This window comes from Felis catus, chromosome A3, assembly GCF_018350175.1.
Source record: "Felis catus isolate Fca126 chromosome A3, F.catus_Fca126_mat1.0, whole genome shotgun sequence".
Classification (NCBI taxonomy): Eukaryota; Metazoa; Chordata; class Mammalia; order Carnivora; family Felidae; genus Felis; species Felis catus.
In genome coordinates this window covers 30,446,989-30,463,169 of record NC_058370.1, presented here as the reverse complement: position 1 = coordinate 30,463,169, position 16,181 = coordinate 30,446,989, and the positions used below count along the sequence as shown (strand labels likewise).

The window sequence follows — 16,181 nt, the reverse complement described above, 5'->3', positions numbered from 1 at the left end:
GGTACCTCCTTTATAGGGTTGTTTGGGGATTAAATGAGTTAATATATTTAAAGTGCTTAGCCCAGCGCCTGGCACGCAGCAAAGTACGGGGTAAGCAGTGGCCCTTTTTATTATTGCTGTTGTTATTAACAGCAGCTGCAGGAGTGAGGAATACTGGGTGACCATGCCCAACACCAGCTGTAAACTTCATGGCCCCAGGCTACAAGGAAAAGAGCAGAAAGGTGAGCACAGGGAGAGTGTGTGATTTTCATCTATAGAATCCCTTCCACCACTGATCAGACTAGGAATGCCAACACTACTTTTCCTATGGGGAGGTAGGGGGCAATTCTCGGCCATCGGTTTAGTGACGGTCCTTCAATGGAAAGCAAGTGACCTCAAGGCCTGACCGACTCCATCCCTGGGAGACTCCTATTAGAGCAGGAAACATGCTGTGGAATTTGAACCGGCCCAGTTGGGTAATTTCTGCCTGCTGGAAGGGCTCTGTCAGAACCTGGAGGAGGCCCCTGGTGCAATGGGCAAGCTGCCACGGGACACCCCCAACTGTTGCCTCCCTGGGACAGAAGCAGTAGCCAGACATCTCCAAGGAGCTTGTCAGTGGAAGAACCCCCTTTGGTGCCCTCTCACTAGGACAGGAACCCAGGGCTGCTCACTCCTTGAACTGGTTCAAATGGGATGCCACCCATGGCCAAGAAACCAACAGGGGAATGCCTAATGCTGCCTTGGGAGAAAATTAGAGGGCCTTTACCACAAAATTCTCCCAACCCACATGTGCCCCTTGGCTTTCTGAACCCCTCACTCTGAGTTATAAAAGGAGCCTGTACAGAAAAGGGGGAATCGGGCAGGGATGAACAACGATGGCATGAGTCCGTAATTATTAAAGCTGGGTGGTAGGCACATGGCAGGTTCTCCTTCTGTTTTCTCTTATATATATTTCTTATATACATTTCTTTTTTTTTTTTTCTCAACGTTTATTTATTTTTGGGACAGAGAGAGACAGAGCATGAACGGGGGAGGGGCAGAGAGAGAGGGAGACACAGAATCGGAAACAGGCTCCAGGCTCTGAGCCATCAGCCCAGAGCCCGACGCGGGGCTCGAACTCACAGACCGCGAGATCGTGACTTGGCTGAAGTCGGACGCTCAACCGACTGTGCCACCCAGGCGCCCCTATATACATTTCTTATATTCTATTTTTGTGTGTTTGAAAGCTTTCCGTCAGAAATAATGTTTCTTAAAAGAAGCTATGAGTAATCTAATGCCTGGCAGGGCAAAGGGCATCTTCTTGATCTCTGACCAGAAATTCCCCCTAAACCCAATTAAATCTGAGCGTATCCAGCAAGGAAAACAGGGGGAAGGTACGGCATTGGTCTGGCTTCAGTAGATTATCAAGCAAGGTCTATATTCCCCAAGGAGAAAAAAGCCATGGTGGCTCATACGTTCTGAGGGAAATGTTTTAGCAGGAGAGACAAGGTAGAGAGGGATTGTATTTTGACAGGTGGTGAGTCCCTAACGGACCAGGATGGCACTGAGCCTCTGGCCCCACCCCAGCCTTCACCCTGAGGTGAAGTGTGCTTTACCAAGTCTCCCAGTATAGGTGTCAAGTTTGCCAGTCTACTGAGGGTAGAGGTTCTCTGTCCTCTCCTGGGGTTCTGGCCTCCATGTGGTCCAGGCCATGGTGGTGGGAGTGACCTGTGTCATTCTCCTCCTACACACCCCCCTGCAGCTGAAAGCCTCACTTCAGACCCCAGGATTCCTGAAATCTGACATATCTTACCAACTATCCCAAGTCCTCTCCTGGCCACAGGCCTCATTGCACTGGCCAATTCCCAATGCTGCTTCAAGTTGGCATTGTAGAGACCTTCAGTTGACAACGGCCAAAGTAGGGATGCTGTTTCACGTAGGCCAGGATTAGGGCTTCTGGGCAGCATTATTTGAAAACTACCTGGTAGGGGGCACCTGGGTGGCTCAGTCAGTTCAGCATCCAACTCTTTGATTTTGGCTCAGGTCATTTTCCCATGGTCATGGGATTGAGCCCCATGTCAGGCTCTGTGCTTGAGATTCTATCTCTCTCTCTCTCTCTCTCTCTCTCTCTCTCTCTCTCTCTCTCTCCCTCTGCCCCTCCCCCCTACTCATGTGCTCTCCATCTTTCAAAAAAATCTTTAAAAATCTGAAAAATGCCTGGTAGGTCCCTGAATGATTCCTATACACCTTACACAAAGGTCTCTCCCACATGGTTGGTCATTGTGCTTGAAATTCCACCAGCTAAGTAACATCCTTTGGGACTACATATTACTTTCTTGAGATACTCTTTTCCAAAGCTATCCTGGGAGGGTAACACATTAAAACTAGTACCAGGGGGTAGTGTCTGGCTGGCTCAGTCAGTAGAGCATATGACTCTTAATCTTGGGGTTGTGAGTTGGAGCCCCATGTTGGGTGTAGAGATTACTTTAAATAAATGAATGAATGAATGAATGAATGAATGAATGAATGAAAATTTAAAAAATAATAAAACTAGTACCTGTCCATGAATTCTTTACTGACCTGGGCATCTGAGAATGAGGGAGGGCTAAAAGAGGGCTGGTTAAGAGCAGAGGTGATGGGAAGTGGTGCAGACAACTTGGGTAAGGACCTCTTCTGATTTTAGGGTGCAGGCTATTGGGTTTGCATTGAGGGTTGAAAAGAAATTCAGAGGGAGGAGAGGTCATTCAAGGTGGAGGTCACTGAAGCCCCCTAGGGCAGTGCAAAGAAAGGCCTTAGCAGCCAAAGCGGGGTACAGGACTTACCAGCTGACATTTGGGGGAGCACACAGCTACTACCCCCAGTATCCCCCCAGAGTGCTAGTCTGTCTCGTGCAGAGAACAGGAATGGAAGTGGCTTCTGGGTCTCCTATGCCTGCTTCTTGTCCAGAGATGACTGCCTGAAAAGAACCCATGAGGATATTCCCCAACCCATCTGGTTGCTGGGGGGCCCCAGGCCTCACCCTGCACTGCTTTGCCACTAGACATGCCTCCCTCCCCGCTCCCCAATGCACAAGATGAATAAGAAACAAATATAAAGGGAGTGAGGGGAGGTAGCAGGGTCTGGATCTGCCTCGTAAGGTGTAGCCAATCACTCCAACCCCTCCACATTTACAGCACCATGTATCCAACACTTAATAAATGCCAGGAACCATTCTAAGATTCATATAGATAAACTCATTTAATCCTCATCACACTAGGAGATTTGTTTTTATATACATATAAAATTTTACTATTAATCCTCATTTTACAGCTGAGGAAACTGAGGCACAGAGAGGTTAATAGAGAGCACAGTGACAGAGCACAGAGAGTGAGTGAAAGTTCGAGTGGGGTACAGGCCCAGGCCACCCCAAACTACAGAGTTGCACCCTTACCCACTGGGCATTCTGCCTCTTATACCCTCATGTCTACCAGGCTTGGCAGGGGAGAGGTAGGGGCAGCTATCAGCAGTCACCTACTCTGGGGAATGCAGGCACTTGAAAAACACTTGTGTGCTTCAACCTCAGAAGAGCCCAGGGGAAATGAGCCATGATACTCACTGGCCATGTGGGGAAGCAAGACCAGAGAAGTCTGATCATCTTGTCAAGGCCACACAGCCCAGGAAGGGGTGGAGCTGAAATCCAAACCTTGGCCTGAGCTTACCCTGGCAGGTCTCTCCTTCCCAAACCCCCCTCCCCACCACCACCAAGCTAAAGACCACGGAGACCAGAGGGAGGGAAAGGGGAAATGGGGGTGAGGAGACTGGAGAGGGGCTTCAGAGACAGTCCTCGGGCCTAGCAGCTGCCTTAGGTTCCCTAGGGGTCCAGGGGAACCTCTGGACTTCCCTCGCTTCTTGGGGGACCTCAAGCAGCCAGGTCCCTGGAAATGGATCACCCTTACGTTCCGGGGGCTTTTAGGGTCTGGAGCAAGGTCCTGTGGGATCCCCCACCCTGCACATCTGCTGGCCACCAGGCACCAGGGCAGGATGGGGGGGGGGAGGGGGAGGGTTCTGACCCCCTGCATGATCTAGCAGCACCACCTCATCTGTGGACTTGAGCAAACAGGGTCTGGATGGGGGTACCTCACCTCCTCCAGAGAATAAAGGCCACAGACCAGATTGTGGGGTGTGTGAAGTCTGGAGTACATGGGGAGGGCAAGGGCTGGGACAGAAATCTGGTCTGCACTCAGTCTGTGCACACCCCCTCCCCCTCCTGGCTCTCCTCAGGCCCAGGCTCCACGAGCCCCATGAAAGGGACAAGACGGGGAGATAGCACAGTCCGTGCTTGGGCTAGATGTCCTGCAGGGAAGGGAGCAGACTCGGGACAAGGAGGCCCTAGGGGCTTCACAGGCGCCGCCTATACAGCACAGCCAAGAGCATGGCGAAGAGAGCCCCAGCTGCAGCTGCCCCAAGCCATGGAGCATAGAATCTGGCCGGGACAAACTTGTCCTTGACTGAGGGCTGTGGGGCAGCAGGAGGCCCGGGACTACCCTCTACCAGGTTAATGCTGGGATCCTGGGCCACTTGGATCCTAATGGACTCCACTGACTGGTACTCATTCTCCTCTGGGGCGTTGTCAGGCCCTGCGCCCAAGGACTTGCTGCAGCTGAGGGCCAGGTCCGCAGAGCAGCCTGAGAACGGCTCACTGTCCATGTGGGAGACCAGCCGGCCAGGCTTGCTCAGCTCCAACTCGGAGCCCCAGGTGGCAGGGTTGTGGTCTGGCTCGGGCAAGCTGTCTCTGGTAGAGGTGCCTGTGGGCTCTGGAGCCACTGGAGGAGTCTCCTGAGAAAGAAAGGAAGGGCTGGAAGGGACTGGGGATGGCCGGACACCCAAATGGGTGGCCCCATTCCCAGCCAATACATGAACTAGCATCTCAACCCTCCAATTCCCAGCCCACAGTATGGGAGGAAGCCACCCTCTCTTGGAGACTCAACCCAATGATGGTGCAGGAGGGCACTGAGAGAGGAGGTGTCCAAGCCTCTGCAGTGGTATCAGTGGTAACTTTCTCCAAGGTACCCCTCTCCCTACTCACTGGCCTGCTTGTGAGCTCACCCCCGCCCTCCTAGAGCCCTTGGCAGTTGTGGCCCCATCCTACTTCAACATTCTGCCAGGGCTGAGGCCATGGAGCAGCCACAGGGTCAGAGGCCTGGCCATGTGCCTAACGGGTCCCTTGGACTTGGTTCTTCCAGGCAGACAACAGGAGCAGGACTAGATGTGCTGGCCCAGAAGGGGCAGCTGTGGGGGGCTGTTGGGTCACAGTGCGGCTGTCTCAGGCTGAGACTGCTATCTACAAAGCCCTGATAATGGAGAAGCAGACTGGATATCCTGGGGGTGAAGAGCAAGGATTGAGGCAGACAGGCCATCCAGCTCTATCCCTCACAGTTCCCTCATCTGCAAAATGGTGCTGCTAGGCCTAATGTACGGCTTTGAGCTCTAAATGGGTTGATGCACATGACCAGTGGGGATGGCCGCCACACCCACCCCTCCTAGGAATCCACACTCAAGAGCTCTAATGATTATTAGTACTCTAAAGGATTTGGTGTGGGGTCCAGAAGAGGCCGGATCTCAGCTATCCCTATACCCTTGAAAAGAAGCCCTGGCACAGCCCAGGCTGGAGACAGAATGGAGACTGGAAAGGGTCCAAGGATAGGGCTCGGGGGGAAAGCCTGGATCACTGGTAGAAGGGCAAAGACTCACCCCTGAGGATATGCTGCTCCTGACGGGGGGCACTGTGTTGGCAGGCACCGTGCTGGGCGCTGTGCTTGTGGACATCCTGTGGTCAGGCACCAAGCCAGTAGGCACCTTGGGTGCCACTGTGCCAGCACGTGTGGAGTTGATAGGCAGTTTGGATGGTGGTAGACTAGTGAGCACGTTAGTAGACATTGTGCCAGAGGGTTTCGAGCTGGCAGGCAACTTGGAAGGCATCGTTCTATCAAATGCTGAGTTGGTAGGCACTTTGGAGGGTGCCACGCTGGTGGTCAATGAGCTGGCCAACACCCCGGCCCCAGGGCAGATGGTAGCCTCACCATGGTCACCAGCACCCCCTGAAGAGGCCAAGCCAGGGGAAGAGGAGGAGATGCCAGTAGGCGGAGCTGATACTGAGGGTCCTGGCAAGCGGCTTGCCCTGGGGATGGAACGGGTCAGTGGCTGGAAGGAGACAGATGGAGACACAGGCCCACGGGGTGGTGTGAGGCTGGAGGCCATGCCTGCAGGTGGTAAAATAAAAGGGAAAACACAAACCCACAGGACTGTTACCCTAAAAGCACAGTCACCTGGGATCAGAGAGCTGAAGAAGGGTCTCAGTTCCCCAGCTCAAGTCCCTACTGCACCCAGGCCTCCCAACATCCTCCCATGGAGTCTCCAGTCCCTTTGGTCATTGTTCCCAGGCCCAAGGTCCAACAGCTGCAGGCGCATCCTCAGCCCTATCTAGCCTTAGTCCTTGACCTAAAGTCAAGTCTGTTCTCTCATAAGAATGAAATGGTTCCTCCCCTCTACAGCATCTAGGAGCTTGAAGATCATTAATTATCCTCTCCTCTTTCTTCTCCTGCCTGGGACACCCCCCTTTCCTCCTGTGTCTGCTCATTAGCTTGGTGGAATTCTGGATGGCTCGGCAGGTGGTAACAGTCCATATAGGCATTTATATCCAGATCCCCCATGGTACTCTGAGAATACACATGCCAGGCCCTATGGCTGACAAAGGTCAGAAGTAATTCTGATGTACCACCCCACCCCCACCAAAATCTGACACCACAGAACCTCGTGGGACCTGTATCCACGCATGTATTGAAATCTAAGTGTCCTCTGCCTCCCTGGTCCACAGCAGCATTTCCTGAAAGGTGTCCCATGGCAAGCTGACATTGCAAAGTATAAGTGGGTGCTTGGGGAAGAGTTCTGGGGTGAAAGGAGTGGAGGGCACTGAGATGGCTTCTCGGAGCCTTTAACTGTTCAGGTGCCTTGTGGCTGTCCCAGGGGCACCAAAGGCTGGTCAGGCTATAGTGTTACATGGAATACAGTTTAGGAAACAACGGAGCAGAGAGATGCCATCCTGGGAAGTCAGAGTGGACAGCTCTATATTCCCGAGGGTGGGAACTGAGATCTGGTTTTGGGGCCCAGGCCCTTAACTGATGAAAATCATACTTCCTCTGGGGGCTGAGAAGGTTTAGTGATTCATTGGGAGCTAGAGCCCCACTAGGGGTAGGGCAGCACCTAAGGGCTCTAAGGGCCCCTGCCAATAAGTAGCCCAGCTCTTCCACACTGTCCTCCAGGTCCTGGTGAACCCCACAGGGTCCCCTCAGCAGAATCCACAAATGGCCCTAATGCTCTTCCCCTGCCTGTATCCACATCCTCTGCAATGTGACTGTCAGTCCTCTCATCTAGAGACAGAGTCTGTTCCCTACTCCTTGACTCTGGGCTGGCCCCGGGACTTGTTTGGGCCACAGAATGAGGCAGGAGGGAAGACTGCCAGTTTTGAGCCTTTGCCCCAGGAGTCTGCTCTCTCAGAATTCTGCTCAGCTGCCAGGAAACAGACTTGTCTGGTGAAAGATGAGGACTCACTGAAGAGAACCAAGGTGCCCTCCCCCCCCTCCGCCAACAGGCGTAAGTAAGCAGTGCGTACACGGGTGTGTACGCAAGAGGGAATCCAGCCAAGATCCCAAGAACTACCCTGAGCCAGCCCAAATTGCTGACCCACAGAATCACGAGCTAAATAGTCCTATTTTTAGGCTACTAAATGTTGGAATGGGTTGTTACGTAGAAAATACTAATACACCCTCAAGGAATTGGGTTGCACCCGAGGTAAACTCCCTTTATTCCCACCCTCGCCTCCTGTCCAAGGAAGCCAGAGGGGCAACTCTAGTCTTCACCCTCTGGGAGGTCCGAGAGGTCCTATGGCTCCAGGTCACATACGTACCTGCTATGTGGGCACTGCCTGGTTCTGTGTCCTGCTCCTGACGCCCACTGGAGGTCAGAGGGCTGAGGGCTGCCATGTCAGAGGAGGGCTCCAGGGGGCCAGCTGGCCTCCTCAGGACAGTCCCAGAACTGGGTGTCTGTGGGACTTTCTTTGAACTCTGCAAGAGGGAAAATGGAAATGAGGCAGCTGCTTCTCCCAAGAGCAGGCATCTCCCACCGGCCTCAGCCTGTGCCATGGAGCACAGAAACCAGGGAAGCCCGTCGCCCCGGCTTTGATCATTGCCAGACCCTCTGTCCACAGAACGTACCTTACAGAGAACACACACCAGCCCATGGGGAGTCTCTGTTCATCTGCCTGGCCCTATCAAATGTCCCCCTCTCTGAGGCTACTGCACAGACCCCTTTCTTGGGCTTCAAGTCCATGGTCTGGTGTCTCCTGAACACCCTGCTGCCTGCTCATCACATCTCAATAGAATCAGTAATTTTCGCCCTGAACTTGACTTTACTGGCAATAATTACTCCATCTACCCTCTACCCCATCACCTCCTCCTTCCCCAGTACTCCTCCAGTGGTCATTCTCCGGTCCTTCGATCCAGCTCAACACCTCACACGGACCACTTCAAAGACCTCCATACTGTGACCTCACAGCTGGTTGATAAGAGGGTTGGGGTTGCCATGGGGTGAAGCCCTAGTCAGCAGTCTGAGAGCTGGTTTGGGGCATATCTCCATTGGGGGAGCCCTTAGGTTCTGAGCAGAGGTTAGGCATGACTTGTGGTGGGGGCAGAAGAGAGCTTCTAGAGGCTGGGCAGATAGGAACACAAAAGCAGGGGTCCAGACTAGGCGTGAGAACACACCTCTCCTAGGGACCCTGGCGGCTCAGTGTCCTGGACAGGCATGGGGAAACTTGACTCCTCCTCTCTGTAGCCATTGTGGGGGGCGCTGGGGGCCACGGCAGGTGTGGAGGGCCCTGGAACCTCAGCAGGAGCTAACTGTGGCTCCAGTGGGGCTGGGGGGCAGTTCTTCGGGACCCCTGGAAGACAAAGATACAGTGATGTCAAGGAGGAGTCAGAGGAACTCCCAGTGACAGGAGAGGCCTGGATGCTCCTGGACCCCCAGAGCCATGACTATAGGCCCCTCACAGCTCCAAAAGCTGTCCTGAGGTGGGATGTACTCCTTAGAAGAGACAAGATTCACTGAGTGGGAGGCAGGAAGGAGAGAGGAGGTAGGAAGGACAAACACAAGAAGAGGTAGAAGGAGTGGAGGGGTAGAAGAGAAGGCAATGGGGGTGGGGAGCATGCGGGGCACCTCACAGGCCTCTCACAACCCAGACTGGGTCAGCAGTCACCACTTCTCCGTCCCTCAGCACTCTGGAACCCAGGGGCTTTCTTCTCCTCCTTGTAGGCGGTTGTCAGCCCTAACTAACCCCTGACCTGATGCTGTTTCCTCAGAAAGAAGGGAGGAAAAAAAGAAAGCAAATGGCGGGGGGAGGGGGGGAGTAGGGCTGTTCTAAGGCTTTTAAATCTGAGCAGTGTCTCAGGAGTCGTCTCTAGTCTAAAACATACATAGGGCTGGCTTGAGTTTTCTTCCTGTCTTGTCCCCTCAGACCTGACCTGACCAGATCCCTCCGGGCACTCAACCTGGCAGGGAGCATTGAAAGGGAGCTGAGGAGTAACTGGGCAGCTGGAGTGGGGGACCTAGAAGGCTCCAGGAGATGCTAGGGGGAGAAGAAGAGATGAGGGAAAGGAAGAAGGAACCCATGAGGGAGAAAGAGGAGACATGAAACGGAGGAAGAGAAAAGAGGAATGGAGAGAGGGAAGGTGAACTGAGGGAGAAGACAGGAAGTGGGAAAGGAATGGGAGGCAAATGTCACAGCCACAAATTAGAAGGCCCACTTGCTGAGCACACGGGAGGCACCCAGTCCCAGCTAAGCACTCAACATGCCACCCACTGTCCCATGGTATCCACCACAGCCCTATGACGTAGATGTCTGGCCATTAACCCCATTTTACAGAGAAGAAGACTGAGGCTTAGGGAAATTAAGGCACTTCACCAAAGGGACATAACTAACAAGAGGCTAAGCTGGGATTGACACCCAGGTTTGTCCACTGCCCAGGAGTGATGGGAGGGAAGGGGACAGTGGAAGGCAGGAGGTACAGGGGTGAGGGGACAGACAGAGTGGAGGCCAGGGGAACGACAGGGGTTCCATGAGGAGGGCCAGGGCAAGAAGCTCACCGGGCAGGTTGCTCTGGTAGACAGAGGCCACTTCGTCAGCAAGACCGGCCAGCTCACAGATCCTCAGGGCCTTGATGAAGGATTCCACCCAGCCAGTCCGCCGCCGAAGGCTGTTGAAGAGCTCCCAGAGGGTGCCCTGGTTCCCCCAGAGCTGGTAGTAGGCCCGCAGTCGGTCCTGGAACACAGCCAGATGCCCTGCTCAAGCCAGGTGGCCCTGGACCCTCCCCCACTCAGGGGCAGCTGCAGAGAGAGACACCAAGTAGCCACAAGAGTGCGGCAGCCATGCGAAACCAGGTCAGAGCCCAGGACAAGGCCAGTGTCTGGGCCCAAGCGTAAAGGCAGCTTCCAGGAAGTAGGCTTTTAGTGTGTGCCACGCTCTGAGCTCAGGGCTGTGTGTGAATTATCTTAATGCCATGACCCCTACTCTACTGGTGAGGAACCTGGCAGTTCCTCAGTTTATGCAGCCCCCAAAGCAAAAAGAAAGGGTTTGGATTAGCAGAGGAGGAAAAGGGTGCATAGGGAACAGGAGATGAAAGGAGGCAAAAGGAGAAGAGAGGCAGCTGACCTAAGAATCAGGAGGATGGGGAATCTCGGGGCGGCGAAGGTTTTAAATCTCCCATACAGATTGAATTCCCACATTCAGACAAGCAACCAGACAGCAGAAACGAAAAGCCACAGAAAACATTTACTGCAGAACTGGTCACAAGGCATCCCCACAAGCCCCCAAATGCAAGGCAGGAGGGCAGGGGCAGACCTTGTCAGCCACAGGCCTGCTCCACCGCTACGGCCACCTCACCACTGCCACCTCAGCCGCGTTGAGGCAGCAGAGGGCCCGGGCCATCTGGGAGCAGCTGAAACTGGGAGGCGGCTGTCCCCGCTTCACTTGGGGCCACAGCCAGTTCTAACAGATGAGGGTGGTCTGGCTCCCATGAACTCTCAAAACTGAGCCCTGGACTCCCTGCCAGGACAGAGCTCCATGACAAGGAGAACGGAGTCAAAACTGAGGAGGAGTAATGACAAGACAGACTGAAGAAAAGGAAGGTTCCCACTGAAGCAGAACGGGGATTGAAGCCCAGAAATCTCAGGCAGCTAGCACCATATTTTTTTAGCACTACACCAAATGGACACGAGAGGGCGCTCAGCCATGTTGGAAAGGCCATCCTGACCCACACTTGATTCAGCAAGTTAGAGAAGCGTCAAGGTCAGGAAGCAGGATGCAGACAATAACCAAGAAGGAAGGAGTTGGCCCTGGCTTTGGGTGAAGCTCTGAACCCCCAGCCTGCCCCAAGTCAGTGGCTGGCTGTCGTGCCCCAGCTCACCTGGTCACTTATTGTGAGGCAGGACAGATAAGGCAGAATCTCCAGAACATGAATATGACCAAAATTGCTGTAATGGTGGCGGATATAGTCGTAAGTCTTGTCCTCAGCAAACGTCATCGCTGTCCAGGTTCTGAAGTGACAGAGGGCACTGGCCCAAAAAAGGATGGGCTGAGAGGGGAAAAAAGACTGGAAGAAAACACACCACATATGGCAACAGAGTTGGGAGTGGGATCGGACAAAAGGCAATTACTTCTTTCTTTCTCAACTCTTTGGAATGTTTTGCTTCTTTCTTTAATCATCCAATTTTATTACTGCCCAAGTCCAGAGGCCCTCAAAAAATAAAAAATGAATTGATGAACAAAAGAAATAAGATCCAGAAAATCTAGGCCCCATTTCTGTCTTGTAGGTTGGTTGGTATTGCGGAGAGTTCTGACTCCCTGCCATTGTCCTAAGGTCTGTATGTGCCCCTCGTTGCTGAAAGCAAGAAGTGCTACTTCTTTGGGGTGTACTAGGGAGAAAAAAAGCCCAAAAGGATAATAATAAGATCATCCTACTTTAAAGGTGAAGAAAATGAAGTACCAAGAATAAGGGCTTGCTAGTTAGTGGAAAATTATCAGGCTCCAGGATCAGTTTCTTTCCAGAACATGATTGCAGGCCCACCATTAAAGCTTGCCACATACATGTTCTTAGGGTAGGAGGCTGAGTTCCAATCACTATGTGTGATCTGGGGCAAATTGCCAGTCTTTTCCAGGCTTGTCTTCGCCCCTAAAATGGCTCAGAGAGCTTATTTTGACAACACAATAGTTCAACCTAGTAAACTTGACATTTACAAGCGCCTCAATTACAAGCAATTGCCTTAAGTAGCACTTACCACAATTTGCAATTATAGATGGGGCTGTCTGCAAATTTCTTACCTGCTTCCCCCCTCAGGGAGAGCTGTAGGGAGTAAGAGGGATAAGATCTCTGCCATCATCCAATTTATATTCTATTGAGGTAGGACAGATGACAAATCAGTAAGTATACATATAAATAAAAATTCCAAACAATAATCAAGGTTATAAAGAAAATAAAGCAGGATAAGAAGACAGAACTCCTGTAGAAGGGCATGCTGCCTAGGCAGAGTTGGTCAGGAAGTCTTTCTGGATTAATGACATTTGAGATGAGCCATTCTGGACTGTGAGATCAGTGTTTTGGGCAGAGGGCACAGCAAATTAGAAGTCCTCAGGTGGAAACAAGCTTGGCATGTGTAAAGAACAGAAATCAGTTCCAGGTGGTCCAGGTTTAAAAAACTAGGGGAGGGGCTGAGATCAAGGTCAAGGAGGTTGAGAGTGGTGGTTCATGGGGGCGTTGCAGGAAAAGACTTTGAGTTTTGGGTTTACTTTTTTCTCTCTAGAGTGAAATGCGGAGCCATAGGAGGCTTCTGAGCAAGGAAGGGAGAGGATTTGACTTATGTTAAAGACCTCCCTGGTGGTTGTGAGGAGCTAGACTGTGGAGGGACCAGGATGGAAGCAAGAAGACAAATCAGGAGGCTAAAGCAGGGAGCCACGTGAAGGGTATGGCCAGAATGCCAACCATGGAGGTGGTGAGAGGTGGCTGGATTCCTAGTGTGTTGTGCATGTGGGAGGTGAAGAAGGGAGAAGAATCAAGGTGATTCCTCAGGCACTAGGTGCATGGATGGTGCCATTTTCCAAGCCAGAAAATCTGGTGGGCAAGTTGTGGCACAGAGAGGACTCCAAAGATCCATTCTGAAAAAGCTTAAGAGGCTACTAGATGTCCAAGTGGATTTTCTGGGAAGGAAGGGATCAGAAAAGGGAGGGCCAGGTGGTGTCAGTCTTGGGTGGGACTCTAGGAGGCAGTGCTGCAGAGCACAGCTGAGCTGCCAGTCCCTCACCACATGGGAAATGGGGCGACAGTCCTGTCTACCGGCCTCAGAACCTCATGTTGCCTGCTTCCCTTGTCAGCCACCAGGTGCTACATTCCTGGTGGGGCAAGTGTTAATGACAGAGGTCAAGAGGATCAAGGAGGTGGGGTGGGAGTCCTCTGAGCCTTCAGGAGATGAGCAAAGAACAACTCTATGGTGACGAAATGACCCTTTCTCCTTCTTTCCCATGGCATCCAGGGAGGTACCAGGACAGAATCAGGTAACACATTCTTCTGCACCTGAGCCTCAGCCCTTAGTAACACAGTTTGGGGAGTATGGAAATATAACATGCTCCAACCAAAAAGAAAGGAAGCCCACATTTGTTCACATATTGATGGTCCACTTAGGCAAGCACATCCTGGGTTTCTTTCATTTAGGAGAGGAGAAATGATGCCAGGTTGCACAAGCAGACCGGTGATCCTGACGGGATTTGAACCCAGGACTTGTTGCCTCCTTGCAGCTCACCATACATCTTGCAGAACATGGGGGCAGCTGCAGCAAGTGAGACTCACAGTACTAGAAGGACCAAGGCCACTGTCTGGGTGAGGGGGGTCACTGGGTGAGGGTGCCCCTGGGAGACTGCAAGATTTAGTCCTTGTCTTGTGAGAAATGGACATCGTTCCGACAAGGCTGAGAGCATTCTAACCTGCCCTCTACAGCAGTCGCAGTTCTCAGGTAACTGACTATCCTTCTAGAAGTTATTGAGGCTCCACAGCGTGCAGGAGAACGTGGTTGTTTGCTGTGTTGTTGTGGTGGGTTGTTTTGTTTTGTTTTTTCAATGTTTTCTTAGCACCTCCTTGTGGTCTCAGAGAAGAAGGGCGGACCAACGTTGCAAGGAGAATTTCCTACCCGACAGCCTCGGAGGCTCTGAGTGCGTCCCGGAAAGAAATAATCTTCGGGCCCAGAGGGGCGAGGCCTCACTGCTTTGGCTAGGATTCCTGGATGGGACCAGGCCCGCGGAGGATGAGAGGCTGTTCTGAGCAGGTGTTATCACCGAGAACTGTAAAGATCTCGGGGAGGGCGGCGGCCCTGGCCCCTAGGCGCGGCCGCGGCTCGGGGAGGTTGGCCCATCCCGGCTAGGCCTTGTCCCAGGGTCACCCTCGGCCTGCCGGTGCGGCTGGAGGACCTCAGCTGCTTGTGCCTGCCTCCTTCCGGCCCAACCTCCCCTCCAGTGCCAGCAGACGCCCGGCGACACCCCGGGTGCTGGCTGAGGCTCGTGGAGCCCTCGCTGCCGCGAACCGCGTGTGCCCTTAAGACCAGCCCTTCCCCAGACCCGCGCGGCCAGACCTGTCCCCGGAACCCCGTGCGCCCGGGCGCACTCCGAGTCCCACTCGGCTTCTGCCGCCGCTGGCCACCTTCCGGGGAGGCGTCCGCGCGTCCTGAGCCGACGGGACCGAGCGCCCGGGGAGGCTATCTTACCTCGGGTTGCCACGACCCGCCGACAGGCCGACCTCCCGGGACAGTCCGGAACCCTCCCCTACAGGGGAGGGGGAGGATGGGGAGGGGCGGGACCGCGCGGCCATTGGCCAACGGCGGGGCGGGGCTTCGCGGCCAGCCCGAGCCCCTGGGCGGCGGGGGTGGGTGCTTGGCCTTGGCTTGGGGGCCTGGACTTGTCGGACGGGTGCACCTGACCGACCTAGGTTCCTGCTGGGGCGCAAAAGATAAAATTATTTTCTTTCCGTGTTTGTCTCGGGCAACTTCTAGGAGAAATCCAGAGTCTGGCCAGAATCCAAGTGGATGGCTGATCTCGGAGTCAGTGGTCCCCATGCTTCCTACTCCTCCTACCCAGTAATTTGAGGAGTGAAGGTCTTTATGTCGTTTGCACCTGGGCGCCCAGGGCCTGGCACACAGTTAGTGCTCAATAAATATCGGGTGACACCAAAGTTCGCACGGGCGCGACGCCAATGCTGGGCCTGAGGAAGCAGGATCACGGTGGACGGAGGCTGGGTAGGTGGGAGCAGGGCAGGGGCGCCACTGTGGGCTTGCCCAGCCTTCTGGGTGTGGTTCTTGACTGCTGTGTGGGAAAGGCCTCTGCCCAAGGGTCTGGGGCAGGTACCTCCCCACAGCGCTCGCCAACTGCCTGACCCTTCCTCTGCTTCCGGTAAAGGCCAGCAATTATTGAGCCCCCACTGTGCTCCAGGTACAGGCTTGAAGCCTTATACCTTAAGAGTCCACTAAATACTCTCACAATAACCGGGCAGAGATTTATTTTTCCTGTTTTAAAGAGCGATTAAAAGATTTCAGAAAATGTTTGGCAGTTCTTACTAAAGTGAAACATGCCAACCCTATCACCCAGCCACCACTCCTGGCTGTGTGTCCATGCACAATATAGGACACCTGGGTGGCTCAGTAGGTTGAGCATCCGACTTGGCTCCGGTCATGATAATGATCTCATAGTTTGTGGGTTTGAGCCTCCCACCCGGCTCTGTGTTGACAGCTCAGAGCCTGGAACCTGCTTCAGATTCTGTGTCTCCCTCTCTCTCTGCCCTTCCCTTGTTCATACTCTGTCCCTCTCTCTCTCTCAAAAATAAACATAAAAAAATAAAAAAATTTTAAAACATGCACAATAGCTAATGTTCCTAGTGGTTTTGTTCACAATAGGCAAACTCTGAAAACAACCCAAAAGTCCATCAGCAGGAGAATGAGGAAACAAACTGTGGTGTGCTCACATTATGGAATAGTATACAGCAGTGAAAAAGAGCAATCGGTTAATACACATAACATGGATGAATCTCACCAGGATAAATGGGCACCGTGGCTAACTAAGCACAAAGAGTACATGTTATCTGTTCCTCCAGTTGCAAGGTAAA

The 16,181-nt window shown here is 53.2% G+C and overlaps 1 protein-coding gene across 6 annotated transcripts; it reads right to left on the bottom strand.

Annotated features, from left to right (window-relative positions):
- Nucleotides 1–3,176: 3,176 nt before the first annotated feature.
- Nucleotides 3,177–14,897, bottom strand: MAVS (mitochondrial antiviral signaling protein). Of its 6 annotated transcripts, XM_019826785.3 has the most exons (8): nt 13,690–14,652; nt 12,365–12,435; nt 11,451–11,598; nt 10,132–10,306; nt 8,754–8,929; nt 7,901–8,057; nt 5,689–6,197; nt 3,177–4,773 (listed from the first exon to the last, which is right to left on the bottom strand). In XM_019826785.3, the coding sequence occupies exons 2-8, from the start codon at nt 12,421–12,423 to the stop codon at nt 4,336–4,338; spliced, it is 1,662 nt and encodes a 553-aa protein (XP_019682344.2). In that variant the 5' UTR covers nt 12,424–12,435; nt 13,690–14,652; the 3' UTR covers nt 3,177–4,335. The 6 variants fall into 6 exon arrangements, with proteins under 6 accessions (XP_019682344.2, XP_006929946.1, XP_006929947.1 ...); XM_006929884.5 differs by lacking the exons at nt 12,365–12,435; nt 13,690–14,652 and adding an exon at nt 14,791–14,897 and having other exon boundaries at nt 11,451–11,636; XM_006929885.5 differs by lacking the exons at nt 12,365–12,435; nt 13,690–14,652 and adding an exon at nt 14,659–14,772 and having other exon boundaries at nt 11,451–11,636.
- Between the last annotated feature and the right edge of the window lie 1,284 nt (nt 14,898–16,181).

Bases quoted from the DNA above. Each gene is read 5' to 3' on its own strand.
- MAVS (XM_019826785.3), bottom strand. From the start codon at position 12,423: ATGATGGCAGAGATCTTATCCCTCTTACTCCCTACAGCTCTCCCTGAG. The intron at 11,599-12,364 runs GTAAGAAATTTG...TTTTTGGGCCAG, and splicing joins CTCCCTGAGGGGGGAAGCAG to TGCCCTCTGTCACTTCAGAA. The intron at 6,198-7,900 runs GTACGTATGTGA...TACCACCTGCAG, and splicing joins AGGCAGTGCCCACATAGCAG to GCATGGCCTCCAGCCTCACA.